Source organism: Hemitrygon akajei, chromosome 19, assembly GCF_048418815.1.
Source record: "Hemitrygon akajei chromosome 19, sHemAka1.3, whole genome shotgun sequence".
NCBI classification, from domain to species: Eukaryota; Metazoa; Chordata; class Chondrichthyes; order Myliobatiformes; family Dasyatidae; genus Hemitrygon; species Hemitrygon akajei.
In genome coordinates, this window is record NC_133142.1 from 44,912,626 (window position 1) to 44,937,702 (window position 25,077).

Consider the following 25,077-nt stretch of genomic DNA (forward strand, 5'->3'; position numbering starts at 1 on the left):
GCAAACCTCAGATTTGCTGACCAGCTCCCTGGTGCTTTGCAGGTACGTAGTTTGAGAACCAATTTATGATGAGCTGAAAAATTCATCTTTGTGCAAGTTTCAAGTACATTTACAACTCTGAGTCATTTTTGTTTGGTATGAGTCCTAATTGTCACGTTTATCTTTGAGATTGAACCTGATTTGGATTTCAAAGTTCAAAGTACGTTTATTATCAAAGTACATACAGTATATGTCACTATATGCAACCCTGAGATTCTTTTTCTTGCAGGCAATCACTGTAAATGCAAGAGAAACACAATATGATCAAAGAAAGATCATACCCAACAGGACAGACAACAACCAACTTACAAACTATGTAAATACAAAAAGAAAGAGAAAAAACAAGAAATAATAATAATAACAAAAAAGAAATAAGAAATGCATATGCAATAAATATCGAGAAAATTAGATGAAGAGTCCTTAAAAGTGAGTCCAGTTCAGTGATGGGTGCGAGTGAACTTGGGTGATGTTATCCCTTCTGATTCAAGAGCCTGATTGCTGAGGGATAGCCTTTATGTTGGGTGGTCCTTGATGATGGATACTGCTTTCCTGCGGCAACGCAGCATGCTGATGTCATCAATGGTGGGGAGGGCTTTACCCATGGTGGACTAGGCCATATCCACTACAGTTTGTAGGCTTTTCCATACAAGAGCATTGGTGTTTCCATTCCAGGCCATTATGTAAACAGTCAATATACTCTCCACCTCACATATATAGAAGTTTGTCAAAGTATCAGATGAAACGCTGAATCTTCGCAAACTTCTAAGAAAGTAGAGGTGCTGCTGTGGTTTCTTAGTAATGGTACTTATGTACTTTACCCAGGACAGATCCTCAGAATTTAAAGTTGCTGACCCTCTCCACCTCTGATCCGCTGATGAGGACTATTTCACGGAGCTCTGGTTTTCTCCTCTTGGATATTCACTTCCTTGGTCTTGCTGACACTCAGTCAGAGGTTGTTGTTGTGGCACCACTTATCCAGCTTTTTAGTCTTCCTCTTGTATGCTGATTCATCACCGTCTTTGATTTCGCCAATGACTGTGGCATCATCAAACTTAAATATGACATTGGAGTTGTGCTTAGCCTCACGGTCAGAGGTATAAACTGAGTAGAGCAGGGGGCTAAGCACACAGCCTGTTCTGAGGGAGTTTGTTTTTCTCAGTAGAGAAGATCCTAAACACACTCATCAAAGCTTATAAGCTTTTCTAACTGATTTAATTTCTCCTTTGGAAGTTAGAAGGTGACTTCCTGAACTAACAGACTTCAGTACAACCAGCCAAGTGATATTCCTGTAGCCCTGAGTGAAGAGGGGTTTAGAGTAAGTCGACTGTGGTTAGTGGTAGCTTCTTCTATTTACTATAATGGATCTTATATTTTCTTTCAGTATAACTTGAATAAAAAAGTGACATCAACTGTGGTAAAGATTGTGGATTATCCAACAATAGGTTGGTGATTGATTGTTTTGCTAAATAAAGCAATTTTTCTTCTTGCCTGAAATTTGTGTCTTTTGCTGGGATCCTTCAGTTCGTTGTTGCAGATACTAACTGGCACACTTGGGTCTGGGAGGTGATTATCAACAGTCTGTTTTGTGATCGTAATAACACATACCAGTTGAGTATACTGAACAATAGCAACAGAAAGCATGGCATATTTGTTTCCTTTACTAATGCTGGGTTCAACAGAATAACATTGATAATCATAACAAATGACAGTGACAAGTTATTTATTGACTAAGTATTATGCCACATATTCATTCTGCACACTTTACCTTCCATCACTTCACTGGCTGCATGATAGAATGAGAAGCAAGTTGTCATTCAGTTGTCACAATTGATCTTTATAGATTAACTTACGATAAGCCCTGAATTGACAGAAGGAAAACAGCAAAGGTGGACAGCTTTACCAGCCAAAGATCCAATAATGGCATGCTGCATTTAACAAATACTTCTATATTGTATTTCAACAAATTATTTTCCGAAGTAACTAAATTTAAATAGATATAATTTTAAAACTTGTCTTTGACTGCAAGAAGTATCTAAACTGATTTGGGTTAGAGCCAAAGATTTTCCTTTACAAGGGATTTTCTACTGTCTATTTATTCCTTGTAACCCTCGTTAAGTCACGTTTATTTGAATGTTGATAACATGGTTTCACTAATTAGATAAAAACATAACCAGGTACGGTTAGCCTTCATTTTGAAAGATGGTGAAAGTGGAAAAATTATAATCTTGAACTTTGAAGGCATGTGGGATACATAATAGGAGAAGGGAGGAAAGCTGATGATATTAAAGAAAGGGAGTATCAGAATCAGACTGCATTGAATTATATGGTTAAATAGTCAAATAGGAAAAAATAAGTGAAAATTTAATAAACAAGTTAGACTTTATTACATTTTAAATGGTTCCCCTTTTTGCCTTGCATTTCTACATAACTAAATATGATAGAAAAAATGGAGGATGCAATTAATGCATCCTTCCCATAAAGGCTTTGAAAGACATTTTTTTCATCTTCTTCAAAAGCAGGTTATTGCACTGTTTGTCCACATCCCATTCCTTATAATATTCTAAGAAAGTTGTCAGAAGTCATGTAATTGTTATTGTATGATTAGCCAAAAGGGCATGCCCAAGTGTCACTTTGATATTAACTCGTGGACATTCTTTCTCTTTTTCCTCTCTTCCACCCCCCCAGTTTCCCCTCCTCCCTCCCTCCCCCCATTACCCCCTCCCCCTCTTCCCCCTCCATTTGAAAAAGAAAGTCACCCTCAGAGAAAATTTATTTTGGAAACTGCAAATAACCTTGCATGTTCTAAACCAAATCATAGAAAACCAATCAATATATCTGCTGTGCAAACAAAATGTTTGTTCACTGAACATTGGGAATGGTTGAACATTAACCAAAGCACGAGAAGCTTTTTTGTGTGTGTTAACTCTGATGGCCAATGATGTGTTTCAGATGGATTTACTGGCATTTACTCTTCATCACTGGCACGAAAATGTTGGGCAACTGATAGCCAGCGAGTCCTCATTGACACACCGCAGAGAAGCAGGAAGGTAAAAGTACAATCAGTATATGGACACGGACTTGAACAGGGAGCAGAATTACACTGAATGTAGATCTAGGAGTTCCTAAAATAACCTACTGGAGAAAGGACCTACTTAGTATCAGCAGAATAGAAAGCTTCAGGTACAGCTTCTTGAAGCTGTATCTCTGAAAAGATTAGCATTTGCAGAAGAGAATAGTGAAATATTTAGCTAAGATAAATGCAATAGTTGTGCAGTATTGTGGGCACATTGAATTAATCAGCTAAAATTTTTAACATGAAAATCAGCTACGTAGTTGGATGAATATTTAACTATTTAATGTGGAGATTCATTTTTTTATTTATTATTTCCTCTTCTAAAAAATCACTCTATAATAAAATGTTGATTAAAAGCAGCATAATAAAAGGCAATAATACAGTTTCAGAATGTGAATTCTATTTTTTCATTTATTGAAATACAGAATGGTATTTTGCCCTTTGGGTCCTTTCAGCCAAACCACCCAGCAATCCCCTGATTTAATAGCCTAATCACGGGACAATTTACAGTGACCGATTAACCTACCAACCGGAAGGTTTTTGGGAGGAAACCGGACCACCCAGAAGAAACCCACACAGTCACGGGGAGAACACTTCACCAGCAATGGCGGGAATTGAACCCGGGTTGCATGTAAAGCATTGTGTTAACCACCATGCTACCATGCCCCCCCACCCTAGAAGTGAGACTGTCTTATTCTCAGATCCTAGTTTACTTTAGATTTGAAATCACATACAAGTTATTCTCAGAAGATGTCAGTTACAGGCTGGATCATGCAAGCATTCTATAAGCTCAAATGATTTCACATCTAATGGGAAGACAATGACAATTCTGTTTCTGAAAATAACAATCTGATAGACAAATAGCCATCCGTTATATATCTGAACCCAGAATGTAAGGAAATGCGAGCTGTTTTTTCAGGAATAGTATCCTTAGTCTGATCCTGTTCTCTCTCACAAAGCAAGTTTGAGCAATTTAAGTCTTTTGAATAGGAATATGGAGTGAATTTTTGGGAAAAAAAACCCTTGCTAATCTATACACTGCTGCTAATTCTACCTTTCTAAATGCTAATATGGAAAAGGAAACATGGTAGTGCAACAGATAATGGCTGCCTCACACGTCTCAGTAGTTCAGGTTTGATCCTGACCAGATTTGTACAGTTTAGATGTCCTCCCTGTAGCCGCATGGGTATCCCCAGTTGCTTCAGTTACCTCCCATGTCCAAAGATGTGTTTGCCTTAGGCTAATTGTAAATTACTGTTTGTGTAGGTAATGCAAGAGGATTAGGCTGGAATTGATTGGCATGTTCTGGAGATTAGGTTGGAGAGAAATAAGTGGGGCAATGGGGTTAATGGGATTGCTATTGCTGGCAACACACACACACACACAAACACAAAATGCTTGAGGAACTCAGCAAGTCAAATAGCATCTATGGAGGGCAATAAGCAGTCAATATTTCAGTTTGAGATCTTTGTGGCATAGGCTTTATGGGCCTTATAGAAACATAGAAAACCTACAGCACAATACAGGCCCTTCGGCCCACAAAGCTGTGCCGAACATGTCCTTACCTTAGAAATTATCTAGGGTTAACCATAGCCCTCCCTATTTTTCTAAGCTCCATGTACCTATCCAGGAGTCTCTTAAAGGATCCTATCGTATCCACCTCCACCACTCTTGCCGGCAACCCATTCCACGCCCTCACCACTCTGCATAAAAATACTCACCCTTGACATCTCCTGTACCTACTTCCATGTGCCTTAAAACTGTGCCCTCTCGTGTTAGCCATTTCAGCACTGGGAAAAAGCCTCTGACTATCCACATGATCAATGCCTCTCATCATCTTATACACCTCTATCAGGTCACCTCTCATCCTCCATCTCTTCAAGGAGAAAAGGCTGAGTTCACTCAACCTGTTCTCATAAGGCGTGCTCCCCAATCCAGGCAACATCCTTGTAAATCTCCTCTGCACCCTTTCTATGGTTTCCACATCCTTCCTGTCGTGAGGTGAGTGGATCTGAGCCCAGTACTCCAAGTAGGGTCTGACCAGAGTCCTATATAGCTGCAACATTACTGCTCTACTCATAAACTCAGTCCCATGATTGATGAAAGCCAATGCGCCGTATGCCTTCTTAACCACAGAGTCAACCTGCGCACCAGTTTTGAGTGTCCTATGGACTCGGACCCCAAGATCCATCTGATCCTCCACACTGCCAAGAGTCTTACCACCCTTTATGTTAGAAAGAAATATGAGAAAAGACTTATTTATTTACATATGTTGCATGAGGTACTGAATACTTGCAGGGGTATGAATGTAAAATGTAAGTCAATGGATGAGAATGAAGCCTCATTCTAACCGTATGTCTTACTTTTTCAGGATCTAATTGTAGTGAACATTGCAAAAGAAATGGTAACATCCCTCACTGCTGGTAAGTACTGCCTGTTCCATTGTCCTTTGCATGTTCTCAATGAATCTTTTCATCAAAGCAGCAAGCTGCCAGAGAGGAGAACACAGTGCATAAATTCCAAGCTTCAAAATCAACAGACAAAAATATACTTCATCTCAAAAGTTGATGTGTTGTTGAAGTACATTTTTGAATTTTTTAGCAGTTAATTTTTGATTTAACATCAGCTGCCACTATATACTGTATGGTTTGAAGTACATTTTTACAAAAATATATATTTTTAAATGTCAGCTTATCATCAAAACTAGCAAATGGTTGTAGTAGAGTTGGCCACTCTGTAAAGAAATAATCATATTAAATGAAAACTGTTGAGATTTAGAATGAAAATATACAAAACATCAAACTGACCCTGCAATAATCCTAGTAAAGAGATAACACTAATGTAAAAACAAAGCAAAATATAAAGGTCACTTCAAAACATTACTAACCATGAAGTCATCATGTCTACCAACCACCTCAATACTGTTTTTAAATGCTATTGCTTTAGCCTGTAATTTTAAAAATGTGTTTTTTTTCCCCATATGGCCTTCATTTCCCATTTGGTGTTCTTTCTCCCAAATCCACTTTGTAATTTGATTTGATGTTTATCTTGCAATTGTTGTTCTCTTCTACATATTAAACAAAAATAAAGTATCTGTTCATATTCCTTTCTGTTCTTTTGATCTCAAAATGGTCTTGGAATTTGCCAATAAGGAGTACCTTGTCACATACTTGCAGCAGCTTCTGTTTTTTGAAAAAATTGATGCCACATATCCTTGTGTCCCATATTCATTTAAGCAGGGAATGCAAACACATATATAAACAGTTGTTAGCCCATGCATATCCGATATAACTCTGAGAAGCAAGTCATCTAAGTTCACCATCCCTGAATATTTCTTCTGTGTGACTGGCAGGTCTATCTCCTTAGATTTACATTCCAGTTATTTTTGGTTTAAACCATCTTGACTAGATTATTCATTACTTGATTGAAAAAGATCTTTATGATTCAATCAGTTTTAGAATTGCAAATACTGCTTTTCAAAAACAAGGATTTTGTTGCCTTTGATAGAATATTTGGCAGCTTTGATCACTGAATAATCAACAGGGTGTTGTAGTATTTTGGTTAAATTACACAATGCCTTCTATGCTCACTTTGACCATCAAAACTTGGAGGGAACATCATGAACTCCCACTTCCCCCAGTGATCCTATGATTTCAGTCTCTGAGGATGTTGTGTGAGCAGCCTTCAGGAGGGTGAACCCATGAAAATCGTTCAGCCCAGATGGGGGTACCGGGCCAAATACTAAATACCTGTGCTGATCGACTGGCTGGAGTGTTTACTAAGATCTTTAACCTCTTCGACAGTTTGAGGTACCCACCTGCTTCAAGCAGGCTTCTATTATACTGGTGCCCAAGAAGAATGCGGTGACCTGTCTCAATGGTTATCTCCCAGTAGTACTTACATCCACAGTCATGAAGTTTTTTGAGAGGTTGGTTAAGAAACGTATCAACTCCTGCCTGAGAAGCAACTTAGATCCTCTCCAATTTACCTACATGGGCAACAGGTCCACAGCAGATGCCATCTGAACCCTGGATCACCTCGACAGCAAAGATACATACATCAGGATGCTCCTTATCGAATACTGCTCAACATTTAATACCATCAACCCTTCAATACATCCTTGTGAGATTGGATCCTCGATCCTTCACGATCTCCATCAGCACAGGTGCACCACAAGGCTGTGTGCTTAGCCCATGCTCTACATGCTTTACACTTATGACTGTTTGGTTAAGCATAGTTTCAATGGCATATTCAAGTTTGCTGATAACACTGCTGCTTCATGCCGAATCAAAGCTGGTGATGAATCCGCATATACGAGGGAAATTGAAAATCTGGCTGAGTGGTGTCATAACAACAACAACCTCTTACGCAATGTCAGCAAGAGCAAGGAGGTGATTATTGACATCAGAAGAAGGAAACCAGAAGTCCATGAGCTAGTCCTCAATGGAGGAACAGAATACAGCTGGACTGCAACTTTAAATTACTATTGTTTCTGAGTTTCTGTCCTGGGCCCAGCAAGTAAATGCAATTACGAAAAAAGCAGAGCAGCACCTTTACTTCCTTAGGAATTTGCATATGTTTGGCATGACATCTAAAACTTTGACAATCTTCTATAGATGTGCAGTGGAGAGTATATTGCCTGGCTGCACCATAGCCTGGTATGGAACCACCAATGCCCTTGCACAGAAAAGTCTTTAAAAAGTAGTGGATACAGCCCAGTCCATCATGGGTAAAGCCCTCCCCACTTTTGAGCACATTGACAGGAAACACTGTTTCAGGAAAGTAGCATCCACATCAGGGACTCCCACCACCCAGTACATGCTCTCTTCTCACTGCTGCCATCAGGAAGAAGGTACAGGAGCCTTAGGACTCACAGCATCAGGTTCAGGAACAGTTACTACCCTCAACCATCGGTCTCTTGAACCAAAGGGATAACTTCACTCAACTTCACTTGCCCCATCATTGAAATGTTCTCACAATAGACTTATTTTCAAAGACTCTTCATCTTGTGCTCAATGTTTATTGCGTATTTATTTATTTATTTATTTATTTATTTGCAGTTTGTTGTCTTTCTGCACTCTGGTTGAAAGCCCAAGTTGGGCGTTCTTTCATTGATTCTGTTATGTTTATTATTCTATAGATTTATTGAGTATGCCCACAAGAAAATAAGTCTTAGGGTTGTATACAGTGACATGATACTTTGATAATAAATTTACTGTGATGTTAAACCTCAAACTAGAGCCAGAATTATGCAACAATAATGAATTCAAATCCAATCATTGTAGCTGTCAAACTTAGGGAGCTGTATTTAAATAAGTCCGCAATGAAAGCCCATACAACTCCTCCCTCACCTCCATTCAAAGCCCCAAATAGTCCTTCCAGATAAGGCAACACTTCACATCCCTTTCTTTCATGGACTTCTGTCCTCTTCTATTAGATTTCCCCCTTCTCCAGCCCTTTATCTTGTTCACTAATCGACTTTCCAGCTCTTCTTCACCCCTCCCCCCTCCAGGTTTCACCTATCACCTAGTATTTCTTCCTCCCCTCTCCCCCGCCTTACTCTGACAGCATCTTTCTTTTCCAATCCTGGTGAAGGGTCTCGGACCGAAATGGCACTGTTTGCTCTTCCATGGATGCTGCCTGGCCTGTTGAGTTCCTCCAGAACTCTGTGTGTGTTAGCCTAGTAATTTCTAAAGTAGGGACATGTTCGGCACAACTTTGTGGGCCGAAGGGCCTGTACTGTGCTGTAGGTTTTCTATGTTTCTATGAAAGCTTGTCTCAGTAATGGTAACTGTCAATTATCAGATTGTTATAAGGATCTTCAGGGAACAAGTTTACAATCTATGCCCAGCTTGGCCTTTGTGCAATTGTAGAGCCACCTCCGCAATGTATTCCTCACTGTATCCACAATTCTGTGCCTATTAGGCATAGACACTGAAAATTTCATGTTGTTCACATCCCATGGATGAGAAAGTAATTAAATCTGACACATTTTGGTATAGGGAGATGTTATTGTGGTCAGGGTTTGAGGGTGATCTTATTCTGCTTGCCAGGAAGAAGTCTCCCAATATCTCTCCTGGCAGGATTGCAAATAAATTAGTTAATTTCTGATCTCACAAATAATCTACAAAATACATGGGTTCTCTGAACTGATATAGCACAAGACAGTCGTTTTCCTATTAAAGAGCAAGGAAGCGTGTCCAATAATGGACTTTTAACTAATCATCATAGCTGTGAGAAAATTCTTAACACTTAGAAAGATAAATTTACTCTCGAAATTAACACACCTGTAAGTTAGCTTCTCACGTTAATAGTGCAATGATGAATATTTGTATGTTGCAGGTTCAGAAATGGGGAGTTGGACACTACTGGATTTTCACCAGGACCTAATTGTGGTCAGCTGCTCATCCCCTAAATGTCCACCTTATTTGGTAGGAAAATTTATGGATTAAATAGAACATGTACTCTTAAAAATGAAAACTGGTATGAAGAATGGAATGTTTATCATGAAGGACAAATATATCAAAGTAGAAGAGCAGATTAAATTACATTTTTATTTATTGTGATTTGCAAATTATTGCCCAAAAACCTATCATTGTTGTCAATAATGTCAACCTACTTGGTATCAAATGAGGTCCATAAATTTTTTAAATTTTCTCTCCGAGGGGAACAAACTCTCTCTAATTTTGCTGCAAGGCTCAATTACATTTCTTGCACTGTTAATCAGTGTTTGGCTGAGATTCACTGTTGTATCTAACCAGTGCTGTCCTGTCCTGAACTCTGACATCATCGCATTGAAATCTTTATGGTACAGAAGTTGTGAACAGCTGCTAATTTAGAAAATAATCACATTACCAAGTTTTATCACATATTTGTGAAATGTTCATAATAGCAATTGTTACAAATAAATGTCTTAGGAATAGCTTAATCCCCTCTGCTGTCAGATTGCTGAATTGACAATAAGCCCATGTACACAACCCCACTATTTGTTTGTGTTTATTTTTTCTCTCTTTTTGAACTACGTATTATATATATGTGTGTGTGTGTATATATATATTTTTTGAACTGTGAGTTTTATATAATAAAACTGTAATTTATAGTTTTTAATTATTATATATTGCAATGTATGTCTGCCACAAAACAACAAATTTCACAACATAGGCCAGTGATATTACACCGAATTCTGATTTTGATACAGAAGCATTTTTCCCTGTATTTCGGCATGACATGAGTCGAACATCGTTAGCTATTGCTGTCTAAAATTAGTATGGGAGCCAGTGCCCAAGGGCACATGCTGGAGTGGTGTTTATGTTACATGGTACTTAAAGAAATGTGGTCAAGTCACTTTTTATTGTCATTTCGACCATAACTGCTGGTACAGTACACAGGAAAAACGAGTCAATGTTTTTCAGGACCAAGGTGCTACATGAAACAATACAAAAGCTACACTGAACTACGTAAAACAATACAAGAACTACACTAGACTACAGACCTACCCAGGACTGCATAAAGTGCACAAAACAGTGCAGGCATTACAATAAATAATAAACAAGACAATAGGCACAGTAGAGGACAGTAAGTTGGTGTCAGTCCAGTCTCTGGGTATTGAGGAGTCTGATGGCTTGGGGGAAGAAACTGTTACATAGTCTGGTCGTGAGAGCCTGAATGCTTCGTTGCCTTTTCCCAGATGGCAGGAGGGAGAAGAGTTTGTATGAGGGGTGTGTGGGGTCCTTCATAATGCTGTTTGCTTTGCGGATGCAGCGTGTTATAAATGTCTGTAATGGAGGGAAGAGAGGCCCTGATGATCTTCTCAGCTGACCTCACTATCCGCTGCAGGGTCTTGCGATCCAAGATGGTGCAATTTCCGAACCAGGCGGTGATGCAGCTGCTCAGGATGCTCTCAGTACAACCTCTGTAGAATGTGGTGAGGATGGGGGGGGGTGGGAGATAGACTTTTCTCAGCCTTCACAGAAAGTAGAGGCGCTGCTGGGCTTTCTTTGCTATGGAGCTGGTGTTGATGGACCAGGTGAGATCCTGCGCCAGGTGAACACCAAGAAATTTGGTGCTCTTAATGCCCTCTACCGAGTAGCCGTCGATGTTCAACAGGGAGTGGTAGCTCCATGCCCTTCTGAAGTTTTGAGATAAGACCCAGAATTATACATGATTCTCTTGACATACTGTAGTATAATGAATTGTAAAGGAAATACAGTGGGTTCCAGTTAATTAGGACACATTGGGCCTAGTATATTTTGGCCCAATTAAGCATCTGCACCAATTAGCTGAAATTTCATGGAACTAATTAAATAGTATAAAAAAAGTCAAACTATTGTTTAAAAATTTATACATTTAAGGTAAATACAGAACAAATTAGATAGATAAATGTTCTTTGCAAGGGGAATAAACTCTCTCTCTATAGCACCAATACTGCTACAGTACCATAAACCTGTGTTTTAGTTCCTAATAGTTATCAAAGGAGGAATTCATCTCCCATGTTCTTTCAGTTTAGATGAACAGATTCAGCGCAGACAATAAGTGCAGATAATGGACTGTCTTAATATAATGCTTTAGACACCAAGTCTTGGTTATATCATTTATGATGATTGTTGATATCTTCATAATTCCTACCTTGTTGAAGTAGTGAATTAATTTCATTTTCAGTCCTGATCATTTCTGGCATCTTCAAGCCTGAATGGCTGAAACTGTGGTGAACAACACAGTTCCAAATTGTCCTACTGCTTACTTCTCATCACCTATCAGTGACAAAAATTGCTGCTTTTTGAACTCAAGCACAATGGACAAACTTTATACAATACTTTTGACGATTTCATCCTCCAAATCTTCATTTTCATTTTCAAGTTGATTGTTGGTACCTTCAAATTCTTCATAGTTTCTAACCTGAAGTAGTGAAATTGCTTCGTTTTCATTCCTTGCCATTTTCCACATCTCCAAGCCTGAGTGCTTGAAACCAAAGTGAGCAAAACAATTCTGAATTGTCCTATTACTTATTTCTCACCATCTGTCAGTGATAAAAATTGCTGTTTTTTGAACACAAACACACACAGTTGATGTTACTTAATAACTGTTTGCTCTAAGCACGCTGTAGTGTCTAACGGCCACATAAGCACATGCAACTGACGCTAGTTGGAAATTGTTCCGCAACAGTCTCCTCACCCAATTGAGTGACATAGAATCCCAAATACATTAAGGGAATTCCAGTTATTTTCTCAATTAGTTTTTGTTTTTTATGAGTTGTCCCAAATAAGCGACTGCCCTGACTAACCGATAGCTTAATTAACTGGAATGCAGCGTACTACTTATTGTAACTTATAGTTTTGTTTTATTACTATGTTTTGCATTGTACTGCTGCTGTAAGACAACACATTTCATGAACATGCCTGTGGTATAAAACCTGATTCTGATTCTGAAAGAGAGGGACGACAGAGGCAGAAATTTCTTATATTGAAGTGAGACAGCGTATGATGCAAGGAAAGATACTAACAGAAGATGAGTGGCAATGTAAGTAAGGGCTGAAGATGTAATGAAGACATTTTAAGTTCTAAACATTCACCTTGGCAAATTTTATGAGATTGTGATACTTCATCCTGCACTGCCAGGTACCACCTGGCTCAAGGCAGCTTCTAACCTGCCATTACAAGACCATTGAACAGATCTCTTGTATGATAAGATGGATTCTTAACCTCACAGTATCCTTTGTGATAAATAATTGCATTCTTAGCCAGTGGGCCTCTTCCTTTCTGCCATGCTTGGTTTTCTAAACACAGCAGCTAATATTCTTTGTTTAGCTTCTTGTTTTAAATGGGAACCAATCTTCTGATTTTACTGTAAGCTGAAAGGACAGCTTTGCAAACAGATGTACTGTCTTTGGAAAGCAGGATTTTGGATCACAGCACCTGGACTAACTTTTCAAAAGGTGCAGTGGAAGACAATGGGTTAGTTAATGTGGCTTGTTTCAAACCAGGCAAGTTAGCTAAGTTATTTAGAAGTTATTCAGAACCAGGTTTAATATCATTGACATATGTTGTGTAATTTATTGGTTTTGTGGCAGCAGTGCAATGTAATACATAATAATAGAAAAAAAATTTATATCTTAAATAGATCAATTAAGTAAGTACTGCAAAAATAAAACTAGTGAGGTAGTGTTCATGGGTTCAAAGGGTTCAATGTCCATTCGGACATCAGATGGCAGCGGGAAGAAGCTGTTGGTGAACTATAGAGTGGAATATCACTGTCCCTACAGAACTTCTTAAAACATCATTAGTCAAAAATTCACTGTTATTTTAACAACTAAAGACATAGGAATTTTTAACCCTTATTGCACCTTTCATTAAATAGCATTGATAAATGTTTCCAAGCTGTTAAATTAAATTAATCACCATTTAAATAGTTAATTGATTAAAAAACAATAGCACTTAAAATGCAAAACACCATGTAAAATTATGAATAATGAAAAATATCACTAGAATCCTGTACACTTTCTCTTTCCATTGAAGTTAAGAGAGTTATGAAATTAGGAGCTAGCAAATTTGGTGATTCTGCACTGACCCAGGGATGTATGGAGTTTCAAAACTTGATTGTACTTACTAAACTTTGAGATTTCTGTACATGCACAGTTTAATGAGGATATCATGAATTTTCCATCAATGATTCAAAGCACCACTTCCAAACTGTTTGCAGCCTTCTGCAATGGAACTGTGAAAAAAATTATTTGAACAGGTATGCCTATGAAATATTTATGAACTAGTTCTGTAGTAAAATACGCAGAACAAATGTGGACTTTATATCTTGAAGATCAGGTGACGTTTAACCCATGATTATAGTTATAAAAACCATCTTCCCCTAAAGCAAATTAATTTATGTATCATCAAATTTACTCATATTTCAAAATTATAAATTATGTTTTAAACTTTATTCTAGCTGCTTCTTCTAATTCTTTGCGCATATTCCAGTCTTTATTATGGATTTTACATTAAAAACATAATTGAAAAATGTTCCTTTAGGTTAATTGTATGCTGTCTGTGCGAATTCCTTAAAACGATTGGGTGCTCAACCTGTTTGATACAATTACAGCTGTAAGTTTCCGGATAATTGACACAAGATGTGTGAAAGAAAGGTGTATATTATTACCACAACGATTACTAAATCTTTATAGGGATTATTCTTCAAGTTCGATGGAAAGTGTTATCTTGCCTCAAACTATATTTGTTCTTTTGTGTCACGTCATATGACATGGCCAGTCATGGTCCTTTCATGACCATGATTGTTCTTGGCAAAATTTTCTATAAAAGTGGTTTGCCACTGCCTTCTTCTGGGCACTGTCTTTACAAGATGGGTGACCACAGCCATTAACAATACTCTTCAGAGACTGTCTGCCTGTATCCAGGATTTGTGATATGCACCAGCTACCATCCGCAACCTGCTTCCGTGGCTTCATGTGATCCTGATCAGGACACTAATGCAGGTATCACACCTTGCCCGAGGCTAACCTACAGGTTAGCAGATGGAAAGAGCATCTTACACCTCCTTTAATAGAGATGTACCTCCACTCCGCCACCCACACCACCATAGTAAGAAACTTATTTTCATGTTTTAACTCTCAAAATATATAACTGAGGTCTTTAATTTATCAGTCCTAAATGTATTCATAAATGATTAGCCACTCTCAATTACTGAAAAGGTAAGACACTGGCAGTTCAGAAATATGTGTAATTATGTGCAATGATACTGTTTCTATTGTTGCATCTCCTATTGTGTTAAAGTTTGAAGATGCAGTTTTGTTTAAAAGCTTGTAGTGAAACAAAAATGAGATTTAGTTTAATTCGCTCTTGGAGGCATGTTGCATCCCACATCTGCAGTGACACTCCACTTAACACATTATTTGAATGAGTGTACATTCAAGGGGAAATGTGGCAAAGAGCTCTTCTGCCTTATCAACTAACTTAACAGCACATAGCAAAGCCATAAAATTCCATTTTTGGTAAGATGTGAAAGATTACCGTTGCTGAGATATGTGATTTTTTTTCCATTTCTATAGCAGGTGGGTTTCCTGCCACCTGCAGGACAGGAGCAAGAGATTGTCTGGATGCCTCTGGATGCACCTGAACCACTGCAAGACATAGAGTGGAAAATCCTGACTTTTACACCTCCTCTTGAGCAAGAGAATCCAAAGTTTCGTAAGTATTTTGGGACTGCTAGTATTTGCTATACCTTAATCTCAAGATTCTTTGTATTTTAGTTTGATTGTTTTACATTCATTGACTGCTGAAACCATCATACCTCATTTCATGAAGAGATGTGTGAGATTTTTATTATAATTTAATTTCCCCGTGTGTGTGTATATAATACCTTCATCATGATTTTCTCTATGCAACTTCCTTCCTAATGTTCATATCAATTAATTTATGGATCTGGAAGGTAACAGACTATGGTTTAATTGTGTGCTATTCAAACCTCTGTAATGCACATAACAGTAGGAGTCAATGGTTTGCAATTAATTAATTTACCATACACCTCCTTTTAATTTAAGCTATACTGAGTGTCTGCATCAGAAAATGGTGGGGCACTGGTCTTTATTTTTTTCTATTATTTCATATTATTTGACCTTAAATGTTCATGAGCTGAGGATGCAATCTAGTCAGAAATGACTAGAATGAATGAGATTTGGTCTGTTTTGTCACTATTCACCAGGGTCTTTTTTATCTGACATAGTGTGCTTGAATTACCAAAACTAATAAATATTTACAATATTCAGTGTCATGCTTAATGGTCTATCACAACACAAGGCTAATAGAGATTTCCTCTAATTTGCTCAGAGTCAAACTGTTTGTCACTAGAGGTGGGAGATGTGGCACACCTAGTTGCGTATGATTTTGTCTGGTTCTAGCTTTTGTATTTTTTTCCTGACAGGGAGACTTCTCTTTGAGGGTATTTTGCTTGCTCCTGGGCAGGGAAAAAATGGAAAACCTCCACTTGTTGTAAGTCCACATGGTAAGCAGATGGGTGTTTGAGCGGTGCCCTGTTAATACTGATTATTGCTTAATAGTTTTGTGTAACATTTTGCAGGGCTTTCTTCAAAACTTGGCTAGAAGGCACAAATGGTAGATTGTACTTAGACTGGTTCTTAATTTAAATTTTCCCTTCTCTAAAATTATAAGCCTAAGGTTCCAAGTTCACAACAAGCAGTATAAAATATTAAATCTTGTGATGTTGTAACAATAGACAAGCTGATGGATCTTGCCATTAGTTGTGAGGATATGAAAGGGACACCACTAATTAAGATGCATTTGAAAATCTAATTTTCTTTATGTATAGCCTCTTTCCAAGATTTATGGGTTAATATTGTTAATCTCTGCTCAGAGTGACCTAATCTGTGGCAACGAAGATAATTCTACGGACTTGACAAACCATTTTGACCCTAGTAATATTAAAGGTGGATCTTAATTTTTAAAAAATCTATTTCATCTTGTGATATTATTTGTCACTTATTGTGTATTCATGCAGCTTTATATTTATAGACCGTAAGACATAGGAGCAGAATTAAGTTATTTGGTCCATTGTGTCTGCTCCACCATTCAATCATGGCTGACTTATTATCCCTCTCAATCCCTATTTTACTGCTTTCTCCCCATAACTTTACTCACCCTTACTAAACTAAAACCTATCAACTTCTACTTTAAATATACCCAATGACTTGGCCTCCACAGCCATTTGTGGCAATGAATTCCACAGATTCACCACCCTCTGGCTAAAGAAATATATATCCTCATCTCTGTTCTAAAGGGATGTACCTTTATCCTGAGGCTCTATACTCTGGCCCTAGACTCCCCACCACAGGAAACAACCTCTCCACATCCACTCTATCTAGGCATTTCAATATTCAATAGGTTTTAATAAAATCCCTCTTTATTCTTCTAAATAAGGCTGTATCACTGTCTGGTATGGGTGGGGGGGGGGGGGGGGAAGCTACTGTGTGGGACTGAAAGAAGCTGCAGTGGGCTGTAAATTTAGTTGGTTTCAACTTGGGTACTAGCCTACAAAGTTGCCACAACGTCTTCAAGGAGTGGTGTCTCAGAAAGGCAGCATCCATTACTAAAGACCCTTAGCACCCAAGGCATGCCCTTTTCTCATTGTTACCGTCAGATAGAGAGTACAAAAGCCTGAAGACACACATTCAGCAACTTGGGAACAGCTTCTTCCCCTGTGTCATCTGATTCCTAAATGAACATTGAACTCATGAACACTACCTCACTTTTTAATATATATTATTTCTGTTTTTCTTCTATTTTTAAGCTATTCATATACTTTGTACATATACTGTAATTGATTTGCTTAATTATTTATTTTTACTTTTTTTTTCTATATTATGTATTGAATTGAACTGCTAAGTTAACAAATTTCGTGACACATGCTGGTGATAATAAACCTGATTCTGATAAACTCCAGCGAGTACAGGCACAGAGCCAACAAACACTCCTCATGCATTAACCTTTTCATTTCTTGAATCATTCTCGTGAATCTCCTCTGGACCCTCTCCAATGCCAGCACATCTTATCTTAGATAAAGGGCTCAAATCAGTTCGCAATACTCCCAAGTGCAGTCTGACCAATTGGCATTACATCCTTGCTTTTGTATTCTAGTCTTCTCAAAATGAATGCTTTTTCTGCTCTGTTGATAGGATGTACACATCTAGGTCATATTTATCATTTTTAGCTTTTAATCACCCATTTATTTTCCCATAATAATAACATTAGGAACAGGAACCTTTCCACATGTATCAGTTATTCTCAGTGACCAAATGCATATGACTGATGATCATGAGACAATGAATTTGTCTTTTTATCATTCAGGATCAGTTTGATTTTTGTTTATAATAGCATTGAGTATTATCACTTTCCAAGAAACAATGCAATCTATGTAGGAATTTTAAAAAAGCTACTGGTACATAATTGGATCCTATTTCAGTTGGCCATTTCAGTTATATCTTGATGCTCTCTCCTTTGTACAGGAGGACCTAACTCTGTCTTCATTGCATGTTGGATGTTGCTGCCCATTGCCTTTTGTAGGTTAGGATATTCAGTGCTGCTTGGTAAGTGCTCAATTTAATATTTTTTTCACCTACCTCATTTTAGATCTAATTTAATGTTAGCCTTGTATTTGTTTATTAATGAGAGTATATTGAATAATAATCAAGAGCATGAAATCTGATTCAAACGAACATAAGTGGAATCAGGAGGAGATCTTGGTCTTGCTCAAGTATTCAAGAAGCTCATAGCCAATCTTTTACTCCATCAACACTTTTCTGCAGTAACCCCTTACCCTTTTATTCCTTTCATATCCAAAAAGCTAATATTTGGTAGGAAAGGCACTACATTCAATTAGCTGGAGCTGTCTTGTGAATGGTAGGCCAATGATTTAGCATTGGGAGTTTAAATATATCATAAAAAAATTAGGGACATTATTTTGCAAAGATGGATCTAGAAGAAAATGGACCTGGAAATAGATATGAAGGTTCAGCTAGTGAGGGGTAAGGAAAAGAAGTGATTGGAGTAGCCGGTTGCATCCTGCAAAGCTGTGAGGTCCTGTGTCATGGTGAGGTTGCTTCAACAGGAGGGAGATTTAGGAAAGATAAGAGACAGGCAAAGTAGTCAGGGGAAGTGCATAAATTAAGCATAAATGATGAAGAGTTACTCAGTATTGAGTTTTGGGAAAGAGTTTTGGGCAGCATTAGAAATGATCTTTCAAAAATCATTGGACTCTGGCATGGTACTAGAGAACTGGAAAATTGCAAATGTTACTCCACTCTTTAAGAAAGGAATGCAGCAGAAAGGAAATTGTAGACTAGTTAGCCTGACCTCAGTGGTTGGGAAGATGTTACAGAGTCAATTGTTAAGGATGAGGTGATGGAGTACTTGGTGCACAGGACAAGATGGGACAAAGCCTTAAGGGAAAATCCTGCTTGACAACCTGTTGTAATTCTTTCCGGAGATTACAAGGGGATGCAGTGGATGTTGTATATTTGGACTTTCAGAAGACCTTTGACAAGGTGCCACACATGAAGCTGCTTACCAAGTTAAGAACCCGTAGTATTACAGGAAAGGTATTAACGTGGTTAGAGCATTGGCTAATTGGAAAAAGGCAGCAAGTGGGAATAAAAGGATCCTTTTCTGGTTGGCAACCAGTGACTAGTGGTGTTCTGCAGGGGCCAGTTTTGGGACCACTTCTTTTAATGCTGTATATAAATGTTTTAAATGATGAAGTTGATAGCTTTGTTGCCAAGTTCGCAGATGATACGAAGAATGGTGGAGTGGCAGATGGTGTTGAGGAAACAGGTAGGATGTAGAAGGACTTAGACAGATTAGGTGACTGGGCAAGAAAGTGGCAAATGAAATATAATGTTGGAAAATGCATGGTCATGCTCTTTGATAGTAGAAAGAAATGTGCAGACTATTTTCTAAACAGGGAGAAAATCCAAAAATCTGAGATGCAAAGGGACTTGGGAGTCCTTCTGCAGAACACCCTAAAGGTTAACTTGCAGGTTGAGTTAAAGGTGAGGAAGGCAAATACGATGTTAGCATTCATTTCAAGAGGTCTAGAATACAAGAACAGGGATGTGATGCTGAGGCTTTATAAGGCACTGGTGAGGCTGCACCTTGAGTGTACAGTTTTGGGCTCCTCATCTTAGAAGAGATGTGCTGGTATTGGAGAGAATCCAGAGGAGGTTCATAAGCATGATTCCAGGAATGAAAGGGTTACCATTACGAGGAATGCTTGATGGCTCTGGATCGGTACTTGATGGAATTTAGAAGGATGAAGGGGGATCTCATTGAAACCTTTCAAATGTTGAAAGGCCTAAACAGAGTAATGTGGAAAGGATATTTCTTATGGTGGGAGGGTCTAGAAAAAGAGGGCACAACTTCAGGATGGAGGGACATCCATTCAAAACAGAGATACGGAGAAATTTCTTCAGCCAGAGAATGGTGAATTTGTTACCACATGCAGCTGTGGAGGGCAGGTTGTTGGGTGTATTTAAGGCAGAGATTGATAGGTTCCTGATTGGACATGGCATCAAAGGTGACAGGGAGAAGGCCGGGAACTGGGGTTGAGGAAGAGAAAAAAAGGATCAGCTATGATTGAATGGAAGAGCAGACTCAATGGGCCAAATGGCCTAATTCTGCTCCTATGTATTATGGCCTTATAGTAGAAAATTTATCTTGGATCAGCTCAATGGGGGAAGGCAGCTTAAATAGTTTTGGCAGAAGGACCTGTTTCTGTGCTGTACTTTTCCATGGCTCTATGATCAACAATTAGACAAAACTGCTTTCGCCAAATTGAAATACTGCAAAATTGGTAAGCTGATTTTTTTTTAAAAGTAGAAAATGTCAGTAAAATTCAGTAGACTGCCAAGGTCATGGGTTTGAAATGTTAACCAAATTAGTAGTTCTAATATTTTCTGCTTTAAGTCTTGTTCTAGTTATTTCTGACTAAAAGGATTGTTGGTAATTCTTACTGTGAGTTACTGGCTAATGTACGGAAGTTGATAATTGGCCTAACTTTGTGGAACATTTATAAAATATTTTAAATCATTGACCCAGCCTTATTCCAAATTGCAACCATGAAGTCTGATTAGTTAATTGGAAAGATGAGCAGAGTAGAGACAAATGAAATTTAATCCAGAGAAGTGCAAGGTAATACACTCTGGAAATTCAAATTTTGGTAGGACAGTTTAAGTAAATAGCAGGGACATTAGGAGTAATAATGTACAGCGAGGCTTGGGATGCAAGAGCTATGAGATGCAAGTCCCATAGCTCTTTAGAAGTGGTGATACAGGTTGATAGGGAAATGAAAAAGGCTCATCTTCATAGGCCAGTGCTTTGAATATGAATTGGATATCATGCTGTAGATGTACTCCTTAGAGTAAAGCATACAGATCTGTTCATATTATAGAAAAGATATGGTAGCAATAGAGAGAATGTAGAAGATTCACCATTGTGTTGCCTATGTAGGTCTCTCAGTACCAGTAACTGTGGTGTTAACTGTTCAGGCTAACAAAATGGCTTCTTTGTAATGTTACTTAATGTACTTAATGGGTTTCTGTATCTAGAGTGTTTGGGTTATAACTGTAGATAGGGGGGGGAACTAACCAATGGAGAATTGTTATGCTATCTTGTATGTGTGAGCTGAGCGGGAGTTCGCGGTTTTTTTCGGGAGGCGTGTGAGGAGTGGACAGTGGCTCCAAGGTGGTGGATACCAGACATCGGCGGTTCAGACGGTGGCCGAAGGCTCGGAAAGTCGTCGTGGATGGAACCAGAGACATGAGCTCCAACATATTAAAGTATTATGTGCACAAACTGGGGGGGCATTGCACCGTATTTACAGCAAAGTATTGCACTATTGGCAGGGTGACAGCGGTTCACCCTAGGCGAACGGGGGTAAATTGGGGGCACGGATGCTCCGCCTATGATAGAGTGCTGCGGCTTTAAGGAGAGATTGGATCAACTACATTTATTCTCACTGGAATGTAAGAGGCTGAAAGGTGATCATCTTGGATTTTATAAAATTATGAGGAGCGTGATGGGATAGTCAGAATCTTTCTCCAATGGCAAAGGAATCTAGAACTAGAAGGCTCAGATTTAAGGTGAGAGAGGAGAAATTTAAAAGCAATCTGAGGTGTAAATTTTTCACACAGAGGGCAAGAATATCCAGCTAAAGTTGCCAGTCAAGTTTTTGGAGGCAGATACAATTACAGTGTTTAAAGTGCATTTTGGATAGATACTTGGTTTAGAAAGGAGTGGATGGGCCATGGAACTTTTGGTCAAATAGGATTAGCATAAGTAGGCATAGATGAGATAGCCAAAAAGGCTGCATTTCTATACTGTGCAATTTGTGATCCTGTGATCTTGATGGAGGGCATTTTGTGTTTCTTTCAGTGAATTATAGAGGATCTTGTGGCTTTGGACAAGGCAGTATTTGGTCACTACTCGGTAATATAGGAAGGCAAGACGTGAAAGACGTGCAGGTAATGAGCTACTCAAATAATTTTTACAGAATTTCAGACGGAGCTAACGGCCAGAATTACTGGAATAGGCAAGACTTGAATACTGAGGAATGTTCCCTGGAACTTCATCTGTATTCCATCCTGGATGGTGAGTGGATGGTTTGATAAAAATCCTTAATCCTGAACAACAAGGTGCAGAAAAAGGCATGGAATCAAAATGGGCAAGAGATGAGATGCAATAAAGCGCAGCATACTTCTGCAAGTCATTTATACCATACTTCATTTTTGTAGAATATTTCAGTTTTCTGTTTTTCTTATAGTACAAATGTATAATCAAATATTGGAGTTGAAAATAATGAAATTTATGCTGATATGAAGAATGCCGAGGTGGTTTCTTTACTTTAAAAGGATGGATTAAGTAGTTGTAAACTTGTAAGAATGACATAAGTGATGTGGCAAATTAGTGGAAAATATTCTAAAAGACAGTTACAGATGAATAAAAGAGAGTGGGGATGGATTTGTCAAAGTGCATGATGAGTTCTTCATGGACAACAGTAAGTAAAGGCTTATAGGATCCAAGGGAAAGTGACACTACTCCAGGATTGGCTCAGTGGCAGTGATTGTAGTTTTAGTGACTATAATATTGTATGAACTGGGACTCTCCGAGGAACCCTGCCTTTCAGGATGTACTTTGAATTTACCAATGATAGATTAAGCAGCTTTCAGATTATGCCAAAATTGGCACTGCAGTTGATTATGAGGAATTAGCTGTAAGAAGCTATCAATGAACTTGTCACATGGGAAGAATGCCAGGGATGGAAACCAAGACAAGTAAATACAAAATATGTGATAAGATGCCCTTCTCCATGGTCACAGCCTACTTAAGTGGAAGAAGTGTGAAGAAGACCTGTTATGTTGTGCATGATACCTTGGATCTCATGTACAATAGAATTCTGCAGTGAATACCTTGGACTGAGATGCATCATTTGTTTAATGTAGTTCTTCTAATGCTGAAGAACTTCAGACAGAGGAGTACTGTGATCAAGTTCAGATTTGTAAAAGAAACCGGTGATACTCCAATTGCAATTTCTTTTTGTACACTGCTCCAAAAGACTGTGTTTTGTTTCAGTTTGCTGTCGAAAGTGTGTTAAAGGAAGGATTTGTAAATTCTGAGAAGATTTTACTAATTGGTGGCTCACATGGAGGATTTATTGGTTGTCACCTGATTGGCCAGTATCCTGGTTTCTACAAGGCCTTTGCCACTAGGAATCCTGTCACTAACCTGGCTTCCAAGCTGGGGACAACAGATATTCCTGACCAGTGAGTTTGGATTTTCCTGGAATATATGCACATAATATGTATCATATTTTGTTTCTCAGTATATACAAACATATAAATTCTAATTACTAAAATTATTTTTCAGTGAAAAATTAAATTTCTGTACCTCAATGCATTTCCATGCTTTTCGTTTTTGAGAACTGGACTGTATTCCAACCATAGTTATATGATAAAGATCTCTCTTGTTTCTATGGTCCCTACAATGTAATGAACTTGGGGAGGTTGAAACACGGAATAGCTATGCCGCATAGCAAAGAATTACAGCAACCTTAAACTAAATTGGCAGCAAATCTTAAACACAAGAGATTCAGCAGATGTTGAAAATCCAGAATAATGCACACGAAATGCTGGAGGAGCTTGGCGACTCTGTTAGCACCTAAGCAGTCGATGTTTCAGGCCGAAACCCGTCATCAGGACTGGGTGAAGTAGACATCAGTCTTAATGAAGGGTCTTGGCTCGAAACGTTGACTGTTTATTCCTTCCATAGATGTTTCCTGACCTGCTGACTTCCTCCAACATTTTGTATGTGTTAATAAATTGTCAGGCTGACTTAGAGACTCTAGAAATTAATTGTATAGGGAATTGAAGACATCACGATGTTGCAAGTAATGATGTACCACTTATTTTCAAGCTAAACTATATAATTAGGGAAAAGGGAGCCACATTGCTCCTGGATCACCCTAGTTGTGCAACCAGTTCACACTGTTTTGCCTCATTTGGTTCCTTTCAGCATAACCTTTTATTCCCTTCTCTCCATATTCTTTTGTGTCTCAACAAACCTCTGTGATAATTCCTTCACTTATTTTTTGGAATAAAAAATTGCCACTGCAGTCCTTATTTAATTCCTTGATGAGTTTGTTATTGACTGCCATTGTATTTGTACTCCCCAGCACGCCATGTTAAATGTAACAAAATATTACACATTTTTATATTAACTTTAATCATACCACAGTAACTGCTTAAAAATATAAGCTACAATTTTGACTGAATTTTATTTTCAGGAATAATTGAAGATTTTTAATTTATTCATTTATTTAGAGAAATACATTATTGAAATGATAGTGCTACTACTTCATAACTGTATGATTTCTCCTCTGCTCCCTCTGTATATTCCTGGGTGTTCTATAGTTCTATTGAACACTTAATTGTTTTTGCAATTTTTATCTGCATTCATTCAATCAAAACATGGTAGAATACCAAGAAAAAACATTATAAAGAAATGCCTACTTGAAAATAAATATTGATGCACTTGAGAGGAATCATTGAAGAATGATTCTAGAAGTTCTGGGAAATTCTAAGTTTTAAATTCTTAATGTATTTGCACAGGGCTTTGTTGAGACCTCGTATGCAATATAGTGTGTAATTCTGATCTCTATATCTGAAAAATTATGTATGCTTGTCTTGGAGTAAGTGTAGAGTACACTCACTAAAATGGTTTTTGACTTGCAGTGGTAATGCTGTGAGGGAGAATGAGGAGGGTTAACACTCATTCACTGGAGTTTAGAAGGAAGAGAGGTGATGTCATAGAAGTAGGTAAAATTCTTGAGAGGAATTCTTATGGTGGATCTTGAGAAGCTTTTTATGCATGGAGAATCTAGAATCAGGGAGCCTGGTC

General features: G+C 38.2%; 1 protein-coding gene across 1 annotated transcript in view; it reads left to right on the forward strand.

Annotated features, from left to right (window-relative positions):
• LOC140741902 (acylamino-acid-releasing enzyme-like) overlaps positions 1-25,077 on the forward strand; it is a 66,163-nt gene that overhangs the window by 32,053 nt on the left and 9,033 nt on the right. Inside the window, exons 11-19 of the mRNA XM_073072442.1 lie at positions 1,421-1,481; positions 2,989-3,086; positions 5,484-5,535; positions 9,455-9,543; positions 15,165-15,303; positions 16,037-16,117; positions 18,135-18,215; positions 22,057-22,145; positions 23,254-23,444. Coding sequence (XP_072928543.1) covers positions 1,421-1,481; positions 2,989-3,086; positions 5,484-5,535; positions 9,455-9,543; positions 15,165-15,303; positions 16,037-16,117; positions 18,135-18,215; positions 22,057-22,145; positions 23,254-23,444 — 881 coding nt within the window. The remainder of the gene's footprint in view (positions 1-1,420; positions 1,482-2,988; positions 3,087-5,483; positions 5,536-9,454; positions 9,544-15,164; positions 15,304-16,036; positions 16,118-18,134; positions 18,216-22,056; positions 22,146-23,253; positions 23,445-25,077) is intronic.